The sequence below is a fragment of the Cyprinodon variegatus genome, unplaced genomic scaffold (genome assembly GCF_000732505.1).
Source record: "Cyprinodon variegatus isolate N-32 unplaced genomic scaffold, C_variegatus-1.0 Scaffold142, whole genome shotgun sequence".
NCBI classification, from domain to species: Eukaryota; Metazoa; Chordata; class Actinopteri; order Cyprinodontiformes; family Cyprinodontidae; genus Cyprinodon; species Cyprinodon variegatus.
This window is the reverse complement of record NW_015150595.1, coordinates 477,473-489,341: the sequence shown is the minus strand read 5'-3', so window position 1 is coordinate 489,341 and position 11,869 is coordinate 477,473. Positions and strand designations below refer to the sequence as shown.

At 40.1% G+C, this 11,869-nt stretch overlaps 1 protein-coding gene across 1 annotated transcript in view; it reads left to right on the top strand.

The window, feature by feature from the left end:
* LOC107086061 (huntingtin-interacting protein 1-related protein-like) overlaps positions 1 to 11,284 on the top strand; it is a 33,247-nt gene extending 21,963 nt beyond the window's left edge. Inside the window, exons 22-34 of the mRNA XM_015376802.1 lie at positions 482 to 568; positions 645 to 752; positions 824 to 960; positions 2,426 to 2,536; positions 2,704 to 2,762; positions 2,926 to 2,956; positions 3,037 to 3,099; positions 5,617 to 5,717; positions 5,804 to 5,909; positions 7,540 to 7,663; positions 7,803 to 7,864; positions 8,934 to 9,536; positions 10,209 to 11,284. Of these exons, the coding sequence (XP_015232288.1) occupies positions 482 to 568; positions 645 to 752; positions 824 to 960; positions 2,426 to 2,536; positions 2,704 to 2,762; positions 2,926 to 2,956; positions 3,037 to 3,099; positions 5,617 to 5,717; positions 5,804 to 5,909; positions 7,540 to 7,663; positions 7,803 to 7,864; positions 8,934 to 9,536; positions 10,209 to 10,244 (1,628 nt within the window). The 3' untranslated portion in view covers positions 10,245 to 11,284. The remainder of the gene's footprint in view (positions 1 to 481; positions 569 to 644; positions 753 to 823; positions 961 to 2,425; positions 2,537 to 2,703; positions 2,763 to 2,925; positions 2,957 to 3,036; positions 3,100 to 5,616; positions 5,718 to 5,803; positions 5,910 to 7,539; positions 7,664 to 7,802; positions 7,865 to 8,933; positions 9,537 to 10,208) is intronic.
* Positions 11,285 to 11,869: the final 585 nt, after the last annotated feature.

The following is an 11,869-nucleotide window of genomic DNA, read 5'->3' as shown; positions in this document are numbered from 1 at the left end:
GTTGGACTTAAGCTCTGGACTCGTAATGAATACGTTATGTATAAGCCCAAAATAGAAAAAATACCAAAAAAGTCTTAATAAAAATGTGGGACATTTATTTGTAAAATATGAACGTTCACTCTCCTGTATGATCACTGTCATCGGTGTAGATATACACTGAACTGGTTTTGCAACCTATCAGTAAGTGGTAAAATCCTCCATAATTCTCCATTTGACTCGCCATCTTAAGGCAAGTCAAATGTTGCCAGGTGTTCTAAAAAGCAACCAATTTCACCAGCTTTTATTAGGGGACTCCCTACTAGGTGTGGTAACCCACAAAGTAAAAAAAACAAACAAAAAAAAAAAACATTGAGAATTACAATATAAGAAATATAAACAGAAGCACAGCAGTAACTAGACTTTGTGTTTTAAAAAAAACCCATATCTATACCTTTTGCACTTTTGAACCACATATAAAGCATTTGGCCTTCTGTGCTTTCAGATTATTTGATAAACCGAGCTGAGATCACTCTGGGCTCTATTGATAAAATGCAGCAGAGCCACATGATGTATCTGGGGAACAGAAACGGTAAGTCAGACATGCACAGTGTGCTCACATGTTTGCCTCACACATTCAATCCAAACTCCTTTTTAATGCTTTGCAGATGCAAGTGGCCTGCTGAGGGCCGTCACCCAGTTTTCCCACCTCGCCGCAGACACCATCGTTAACGGCGCTGCAACGTCTCACTCGGCTCCCATCGATCATGCTGATGGTAAGAGAGACACCATCATGCTGCAGCTGCAGTCCTCTATAGATCGTCTGATCTTTGATCTTCTCTGACAGCTTTAACCGACAGCTGTCGGGAATGTGCGAATAACTGCCTGCAGTACCTGAATGACCTGAAATCTCAGGTCAATCTGCAGAGAGCCGATCCGGCCGCCATTCGTTACATTATTCAACGCATCCTCGCCATGGGACAGGTGGGAAACAACTGAAAATAATTTGCAATAATTCTCCTGATTGAGAAGTCTGGTGTTGCTCTGAGTGAGGTAGTCGTGAAAAGAGGGGTGCTTTAACAGCAAGTAACGACTATGACAAACAGGACTTACAAGCTTAATGGGACTTGATTGTGGACTTGACTACTAGAGATGATTGTTCATGACTTTGATTAAGAAAAAACAAAAAGGCTCCACAAGAAGGCAACAGATCGTGAAAATGAAACTCACCTTTAGGTTTAATGCTGAAGAACATATGGTGTTGTCAAAATTTAAAATTTGGTATCTGTGATAAACTCTGATCCTCACAAATCAAGCTTTTTTGGTTTTGGATTATTGCTATCCAGTTTTTTACAAAGTTGTTATGGTTGACTAAGCTTACTGCACAATTGCAGTATTAATTTTTGTGATATTGTAATCAATAAGATTAGATTGGATTAAGGTTGCTAAAACCAAATCTGGGGACATTTCCAGCTCCTAGATAAACATAAAAAAAACAACCCATCAAGATGAAATTGGGAAACTGGGATGGTAATCGTTTCATTTATTTTTACGTATCTATTAATATTTAAACAGCAAAAATCAAGTTTAAATGCCAAGAATATGCCCCTCCACTAGGGTTGAGTATTGGCATGGGTTTGCGATACGATACGTATCATGATGCTTGTGTCCCAATATGATACTATCACAATATTGCAACGTCACTATATATTGCAATATTTTTCCCAGCTATCAAGTTAATCAAGTTAAGCCATTACCTCAGGAGCAGCGATGCACCTGAGGGGAGCAGCTTTGACTCATACTTCGTAATACCTATGAAATGATGTTTGTGCATCATTTCATTGGCATCAGAGAATAACCTTGATGAACTCAAGTTGTTTTTCCTCCAAATGTTCATGTAAGAGAAAGTTTTTTTGTGTAGGGGTGGGATAGTTCCAAGGGAGAGTGTTGCATTCTCTTGCAAGAGTCTCAGTTTCCCCTAAACTTCACAGTAACACTAAGGGTTTGCTGCATATATGCAGCAATGGGCATCAGTGATGTGGTTTCAGTTCTAAAGCTGAATTACAGCTGAATATAACATGATGCCAAACAGATAAATATGTTTCTATTTATGTTTTACATTTGCTCCTACATCATTTCATGACATAATACCTTGAATCAGATTATTTGATCCAGCTAAAAAGGAGAAACTTTTAAAAATATGAAAACTTCAGTTCATAGATGATCAATCATTTACAGGAATTTTGCATTTTCGACATTATAGCTTCTTGTTCAGATAATATTAGTGCAGTTTTTTTTAAACAAAGTATTATATTTAATAGTAAAGCTTAGTAAAACTTGTGATTCCATTATTTTCCTAATAATACCTGTGATTATCATTGTCAAAATACATGATTGTACAAATTAAAACTTGTTCTACTTCAGCTTTAACTTTATATTTCTTGTTTAGGATTTACGCCCAAAAGGACAGGATGTGCTGAAAGAGGAGCTGGGAAGCATGGTGGATAAAGAAATGGTCGCTACGTCAACTGCTATTGAGGATGCTGTGCTGCGAATGGATGTAAGGAAGATTGCTGTTGTAGTTTTCAGCTGGAAGTTTAGATTATGGAAATGTAAACTTATTATCTGTTAACGGCTCCAGCTGATAACCAATCCAGCTGGACATGTAATCCTGACACATTTACAGACACTGATGCTGTGAAACCTTTTTCTTTCTGCGTCTTTTAGGAGATTCTGTCCCAAGCAAAGAGCAACACCAGCGGCGTAAAGTTGGAGGTCAACCAGAGGTATGACGATGCTCTGGAAGATTTTCCTCCTTCATTATGATCATAATAATCAATAATCAGTGCACTCTAAATTGTTCAAACTCTAATTTGTAAACAAATATTAAACATTTAGTAACATATAGGTTAACTATAGATGTTTTATCTTTATTCTCTGTCATTGCAGCATCCTGGGATCCTGTTCAGATCTGATGAAGGTAGATAAACAAAGCTGCTTGCTGTGAATTGAGCTTAATGGATGCACACTAATAAAATGCATGTTCTTCATCCACATCAGGCAATTCACATCCTGGTCACAGCTGCCACTGACTTACAGAAAGACATTGTGGAAGGAGGCAGGGTGAGTTTTTCCAACACAACTTGTAAGGCTGATGCAGAGACCTTAAAACCGGACTTCCTGTTACATCAACAGATAAATGCCTATTAAATAGATTTATGTCATTTTCTGCATCTTCATTTTGAAACTTTAAGGGACTACTTCTGGATCAGGGTTAATTTAGGGAGAAGAATCAAAAAAATTATTTTCTTCTTGTGAAAGTTTAGATAGAAACTGTTTATTGAAAATTTAGAAAAATATTGCAACAAATAGAAATCTAGTTTTACTATAAAAACCTAAAGATTAAATGAAATAAGACATTTTTCTTCAAAAGTTAAGACAAAAAAAGCTCCTATCAGAGAGCCCAGCCACCCTGTGGGGAAAACTAAATTTCAGCTGCTTATATCCAGGATCTCTTTCTTTCAGTCACAATCCTGATTTCATGACCATAAGTGAGAACAGGAATGTAGATCGAACAGTAAATCAAGAGCCTTGCCTTTTTGTTCAGCTCTGTCTCCACCACAACAGACCGGTGCAGTGTCTGCATTAGAGCAGCACCTGCACCAATCCTATCGATCTCCCTCTACATTCTTTCCTCACTCATAAACAGGACTCAAGATACTTGATCTCCTCCACTTGAGGCTAGAACTTTCCTCCAACCAGGAGGGGTCAAGCCGCCTTCTTCCTTTCAGGATTCATGGCCTCAGATTAGGAGTGGCTGATTCCTCATACTCTGCTGTGAACTGCCCCAGTGCATGCTGTAGGTCTTTGCAGGAAGGAGCCACGTCATCCACAAAAACTAGGGACGTAATCTGCTGGACCGCCAACAAGAATATTCCTCTTAATACTGCCAATAAAGGTTATGAACACGACCGGTGATGGAGGGCAGCCCTGTCAGAATCAAACGTGCACTGGGAACAGGTCTGACTTAATGCTGGCAATGTGGATAGAGCTCTTGCTCCACTTTTACAAAGAGCTTGATGGCATCTCTTACTGCCGGTGTCCATCAGTGAGTTCAGGGGTTGGGGCAGAGAATATGGCCAACTCAGACTCCATGTCACCAGCCTCCTGAGTTTGTGAGAAGCTCTCCCGGAGGTGCGAGTTAAAGATATCTCTGAGCTCCACTAGGTGTTCCCAGCAGGCACTCTCTACTCGCAAGGTCCTTGTGAGTCTGTCTGGCTTCTAACCTGACTCCGCCAGATGGATTTGCTCCGCATATCCATCTGGAAACCTTCCGTAGAAGTTATTTTGGGAAGGGGCGAAAATACTGGTTAGCTGATTGGCCTATGTTGGTGATAGACGGGCCAAATAAACCAATCAGATCTACGAAGCATATGACGTACTAACAGAGCGACGACGAAGAGGAGCCAATTGATAGATCAAACTCTTGCCGAAACCAGTCGGGAGAAGAGCAAAAACATCTTTTCCTCTGAGAAAAGCCTCCAGAGCAGTGTTTTGCTCTTCTTTCAGTGAAGAAATACTCTGTAATTCCAATAAAACTTGCTCGATAGCCACGCTAACGCTAGTTTCATCGGCTGAAGCTGCCGTGTTCTTTAGACTGAACTGTCGCGCATCTCGTTGCATCACACCTCAACCCGCCTCAAAGCCAACGCTGATTGGACGTTCGTTTGGTGAACGGCTCCAAATTTTCTTCAACAGAGAGTTTCCAGACTGATTAGCGAGTGAAATCTTGAAAGCTCGCGAGATCAGGATGGTCTCACGAGGCTATCTGGCTTCCTCCTCTTCCAGGATATCGAACTCGGTACCAAGTTGCAATCAGTGAACAGCTGATCCTCTCTTTACCCGAGTATAACTACATAGTCGGTCATCAACCTCCAGCCTAGGGTTTCCTGGTGCGAAGTGCACTAATGGCGTTCTTAAGCATGAACATGGACAATCCTTGAGTCGTATTGAAGTCCAAAAATGAAACACCACCCCGGTTTAGAGCTGGGGGTCTATTCCCAGGAGAATGATGGAATCCCTGGATGAGTTGCTATCCAACATCCCGGCCTCTCTCTCTCCTACGGGAAGGAAATCAGCCATCAGGCGCGCTCTGACAAACAAGCTTGGTTTTAAAGTGAGGTCCCGGGCTCTGCCCTACCAGGCGACTTCTTCCACCTTAATTTTGTGGCTCATCATGAGGGATTGTTGAACAGCTCTTTGTCTGGCCCTTCACACAGGGCCGTTTTGCCTTGGGAGACCTTTCCAGGGTCATTTAAGCCCCCGACAATATAGCCTCTGGGATCATCCAGGCACTTAAACCCCTCCACTACGGTTCCAGGAGGGGTCATTCTGTTCAGTGTTTTGAAAATTTAATTAAATATAACTATTTCTTTGCTTAAAATATCCTCTGTTGTGAATTGTGTTTTGACCGTTTTACTTCATCTACAATAATTATGATAAGCTATGCTCTCTCATAGTTTTAGAAATTATATCTGGCATTTGGTTTAGTGAACAAGGCACAAATTGCTGATATATAACAAACAAAGTAACCTATTTTCCTGAAATATTTAAAATTCAATGTTCTAATTTTTCCTGCAGGGGGCGGCATCTGTTACTGAGTTTTATGCCAAAAACTCTCGCTGGACCGAAGGACTCATCTCAGCATCCAAAGCTGTGGGCTGGGGTGCAACTCAGCTGCTGTAAGAATCTGAACCTGCCGACTCAAACGTGTGTGTCAAGGACATTATGATGATGAGGTTTAGCGTGGTTCTGTCTTTGCTTCCAGAGACTCGGCTGACCGGGTCGTGGCTGAAAAAGGTTCATATGAGGAGCTCATTGCCTGTTCCCACGAGATCGCAGGAAGCACTGCCCAGCTGGTCGCAGCATCAAAGGTAAAAATAACAGCACTGGAATATAAGCAACACCTAGCTCTGAAAAACACATGTCTATGTATGGAGATGCAATGCTTAGAATTGTGTTTTCTTAAATAAGCGTGGCTTGCATAAAGCCGGGTGTACACTGTAGGATTTTTGGGGTGATTTTCCAGTCGTGTCAGAATCTTTCGATCCGGCTGTCTTTCAGCCCGATCGTGAGTGGTGTAATGTACAAAGGGTTACGAGGCACGATCAGCCTCTCACGACCACCTCCCGATCAGGAATTGTGAGGTTGTGGGCGAATCGCTCAGTGCGCAAACAATGATTCTTGTTTTTCCTCTCAGATGTAAACACAGCAGCATGGCAGGGATGCAATGAGTGAAATGCAGTTCTGTTTGTAAAATTAACAGACCATAGTAGCCACGTTTGCTCAGCCATGTCTTTATTCCAAATATGTCATTGCCTTTTCTTTTTATGGCTTTCAGCACAAATTTGCACAAATTGCCAAGGCTGCATGTTTCACTATAGTGAGCTTAATATTCCCCTTCTATTTGTTTGGCTTCTAGATAGAGGAGTCAGAGTAGCTCCATATCCCTGCGGAGCTGTGTCCGACGTGCTTTTTAGTCATGCAGTGTGAGCAGGTAGATCACATGAGAGCGTCGCGCTGCACATACATCGTGAGCTGTGAGTTCACAGCTCACCATATATGTTCTTAAACTGTTGCAATTTGACACTCTGATGTGATCTACCTGCTCATACTGTACGACTAAGAACCATGTCGGACTCAGCTCTGGAGAATATATAGCTCACTAGAATGAAACGCGCTGCCTTGGCAATTTTGTGGCTGAAGGTCCTAAAAAGAAAAGGCGACAACGTATTTGGCAAATACATGGCTAAGCAAACTACTACATTCTGTTAATTTTACAGAAAGAACTCCATTTCACTCGCCCCCCGCCATGCTGCTGTGTTTACATCTGAGAGGAAGAAGAAGAAGAATCCTTGTTTGCCCACTGAGCAATTTAGCCACAACGGCAGAATGTATTTCAAACATATTTGATTTTCTCCCAACCTCACGATTCGTGATCGGAAGGTGGTCTTAAGAGGCTGATCGCCCCTCATTACCCCTGTACACTACATGACGCACGATCTGGCCGAAAGTTGGCCCCGATTCTCGCATGACTGGAAAGTCGGCCCGAAAAGGGCAAAAAATCATACAGTGTATGCCTGGCTTAAGTAAAAGAGCAGGCTCTCTCCATATTTGTTAACAAAAGTAGATCCATGATGGACAGAAGCTGTCAGCTGAACAAGGAAATAGATAATAATTATGCTGCATTCTGATTAAGTTTTCTGTTATTAGCAAAATTCTTATTCTCTCTCGCCGTCTCAAAGCCTGAATGAGAATAACATCTCTATATTTCAAAACATTTCTGCCTTTAAATGCATATTCAAAAAGTTGCTAAATGCAGTTGGATTAATAAATGGAACTTTTTTATTTAATTTCATGTCTTTTATGTTATATCTTGTAAAACTCTCTGGAACTGTGTCTTTGTTGGCTCTAAATACATTGGCAAATAAAACCTTAACAGCAGCAACTCCATTAAAGTTCTAATTTTAAAGGTTTAACGCCAAAATGTTGCTGTGATTCCAGGTGAAGGCTGATCGCAGCAATAAGAAGCTGAACACGCTGCAGCAGGCCTCACGGCACGTGAATGACATGGCTGCAGTGGTCGTCACCTCCACCAAGCATGGGCAGCAGCAGATCTCCGACCACGGTGAGAGAAGGAGCTCAGGGAGAATGAAGCAGCTTCATAACCTGCATTTCACTATTTTAGGCCTCTGGCCTCGTCTTTAATCCATCAATCATTATTGAGGGTTTCAATTTCAAACATATATTTTTATTTGCTGTTGCAGGTGTGATGGACTTCTCCGGCATGTCATTGATCAAACTCAAAAAAGAGGAAATGGAAGCTCAGGTAGACCTAAATACTATAGATTGTATTTTTTTTATTACTGGAAGCATAAGGAGACCATCAAGGTGATGGTGTCCCTAAAAATCCTGATTGATCTGTGGAATAACCAATAACCTAAATAACTATTGATCTAAATCTGAAGAGAAGAATCTAAACATGGAAGATTCTTTTGTTTTAAAGAAATCCAATACTAGATCATCACTAATGGCTAAAAACTCTTCAAAGAATGAGTAAGGTAATGGGTAAAGCTATTTTGGTCACAGCTGATGAATATTTGCTTAAGAACCTATGTTAGTGTTTGCAGTTGGATAATTGTAACTGATGGAAGCAAAAATTTTTCAAATGTTCAAATAATCTATAAAGTTTGAAAATAATACAAATAATTTCTTTCTTAAAATGTGAACCTGGTTTAATTCAGCCTTTAGGTGGCAGAATTATTTCACACCCAATTTAAGAAAGTAGAGACTTTGAAAGGAAAAAGCCAGTTATTTCCCTTTAAAAGCCAAATTCATCAAAAGACTGATTCATCATTATTTATAAAATATTATTTTATCTAAAAAAAAAAGATCTCTTCCACAATTAAAGACTGCAGATATGATCACATTCATGAACATCTGGATTTATGTAAACATTCCAATACTTCCACCATTCCCTAACTTTACAGAATAATGTCCTAATGTTACGGAGGAGGAATAGGGCCACTGGAAAAAAAAAAATTAACTGATTTTTAAATTTTATTTCAGTATAATATGTGAAAAAAGTCAGAATTCTGACTTTCATCTCAGAATCCTGGCTTTTTTTCTAGAAAAGTATAAAATTATTAAGAATAATTTCATTGCATAAGGAGCTGATTTGGTTCAATTCGTCTTTGGGTTCCAGAATTATGTCAAAAGCATTGTTAGAATGCAGAGACTAAAACAACGGCTCATGCAAACACGAAAAAGGCTTATCATAAGGCTGGTTCATCGTTATTCATTTTTAAAAAGTGGATTTTATATTTAAAAACATATCTTATCTCAGGTCTCTGTTTAGGAACCACTGACAAAGATCTTGTTGTGTCTGGATTTCTCAGGTGAAGGTTCTGCAGCTTGAGAGCCAGCTGGAACAGGAGCGAATCCGTCTTGGGGAGCTCAGGAAGAGGCACTACGACCTTGGGGGCCCCGATGGCAAAAACGACGACGATAGCTTCCCTCCCCCTCCACCACCGACCCTGCTTGACTCCACCTCGCCACCCCTGTCGTTTCCAAGCACAAAGCCTCTCACAACCACTTCAAGCTTCTCCCTGCCCCAGTCTTACACCCCAACTCAAACCTACACCCCCTCTCAATCATTCACACCTTCTCAACCCTATAACCCATCCCAAAGTTACACACCTCCCCAGCCCTACACCCCTCCCCAGCCCTACACCCCCTCCCAGCCCTACACCCCCTCCCAGCCCTACATTCCATCCCAACCTTACAGTTCATCAGTGCCTTTCACCCCAAACCTGAGCCAGAGCTACCTGCAGCCACAGTCTCATTCGCTGTCTCAGCCCTCGTCGCTTCCATCCGCTGCTGCTCAGCCTAAACCGGCCTCTCAGCCACAGACCGCCCAGCAGAGCAGCACTGAATCCCACAAACTGACCTTCAAGAAACCAAGCATCTTCGTTAAATCTGGAAACTTGCTGAAAAATGCGGTAAGTTCAGATTCTTCTTGATTGAAGCCAAATGGAACTTTAAAAGTTTGCTTCTGCTCTTTCTATCATTAAAGGTTTCCACTAATAACTACTTTTTAATTTTAACTGAGAATACTCTAAAAAGCATTTTCTTTTTAATGAAGCCACACTGGATCTATGGGGACCAAAACATTTCGCCTGGTCAGCCAGGCCAACAATGCCCCTAACGATTCAGAGGCACAGAGCAGTATTGGGTATTGCAGGCTAACAAAAGATCTCATCCCATTCCTAAGAGGGGGACCTGTTCTTCTGTATCAATTTGCATGTTTTCTATGCCAGAACGATGCTTTTTTGGTCTGCTCTATAAAGCTTTGAACTCAAAGCTAATTCTTTCATTTTGATTTGAAAAAGCTTCCTGGATGGGAAGCAAAACGTCTTCAAATTCGGAAAGAAAGTCCAGCGGATTTTATTTTATTTTTTTTACTTTTTTGGAATCTCTGGAGATTATCATACAGTAGAAAGAGAAAAAAATAACAAATAAATGAAAGATATTTTGGACTACCCCTAACATTCCTTTATCACCACAACAGAGTGTTTTCTGTCAGATCCACCGTGAGACAGACCTCTACAGGAGGTCCATTTTTTTTTGATGTTAATGTTCTTTGTGATGTTTTTTTTCTCTGTTGATTACAGTTCAAACGAGGGGAAACTGGAACAGGAGAGTCTTAGAGTTCCCTGAAAAAGAAGAATCCGACCTGATGAAGTTAGGACTCGTTGGAGAAGTTCCCACTTTTGATGATGGTGGTGAATTAAACTCAGATTAAATGAAACTTCATGGAAAAAGCTGCAGTTTGTTATCGCTTGATATGTGCTACAGTTTTATCACTAATGACAAAGGCATATTTTCTCATCCTTTATATCTCTAATCCTTAAATCAGTAAAAATGATCAAACTGTTTAAGGTTGAGTTGTACCTCTGTTTTTATTTTTCTTTGGTTTATTTCTTAATAAAACCTTAATCCGAACTATTTTAATACCAATTTAAGGCAATCTGAGTCATCAGACGAGACGTAAAAGCTTTACTACTGAAACCAAAATTTGAGACATAATTAGAGTTCCAAGTGGAGGAAAAGTTGACTGGAGCATCAAACCGTTTCATGGTTTGAATCATTAACAGGTTGACTCCAAACCAACATGTCAAGATTTCAATCTTACTGTTAGCTCAGCTGCCCCGCTTTTTAATAAGCATTTTTGTCCTGTTGTATAAAAATGTGTCTGCTTTTGTGTTTTAATTGGTTGTTCCTTTTAATTGCTTCTAATCTAAGACGACTTCAATGTTTTTTTCTTAACTTGTCTGTAAGGAAATTTTATATTTATTGATATAAAAAGGTTTAACACTCAAAATGACACACTGCGCCGATCTTTAACCGCACCAAAGTGGACATTTATTGCCTCTTCTGTCAATAGTCCTCTTTAAATAATTAACTTAAAGCAATCATGGCGTCAAAATGTTTAAAAATCATTTATATTTATGATTTATTTTTTTTTATATCTGTTTTGTACTTGTTTTATTGTTTCAGTAGCGCTATTTTAAAACAGCATTTTGTTTGCTTTTTGTTTTTTCACTGTTTGGGAAACGCAGTCTGCTTTAACATTTTGGATTCAATGATAGTAGATATATGTATATCTGGTAGATGCTCTCGGTTTCTGTCATTTGATTGGCTGGTTCACTGTATTTACAAGAAATTTCACAGGAGAACCCAATAAAGTGGCCAGTGAGTGTAAATCCCTCCTTACTCCTTATTTTATTGTGTGTAAATTTAAAATAAATGTAACGCTAACTCTATTACTAGCAGGGCCACGAAGCGAGCCCAGCCTAGCAGGATTACTCCCAGCCTATGTAGTTTAACTAATCCACAACAAAGGCAATTAGAATCAACAGTACCACCAAGCTGGTTATAATGGTGCTATATAATGTTCACACTGTGCAAACATATTTCAAGGCCTTTTACATACTTAGCAACACACAGAGAATACAGTGGACAATGTATTTGAACCCGAGCACACAGAAACAATGGAAAGCAGAGGTCATGTACGAATCTTGGCAACAACATTCTTAAACTCAAACAAATCTGCATGTACTCAATTTTATAAGCAAAGTAATCTTGGCATAATAATCTTGTTCTAGATTTTGAATTAGCCGTTGCTGGGGTATAAATACAGCTTCATGTGGGACGGCCATTCAGGGGGAAAAAGCTGAGATCGTCTGTGAGGGATGCCGCATCATTTGATGGAAATGGAAATTATCAACCTACGTAGGGCTGAATTCAAAGACACCCCAAAAATTACAGTGAA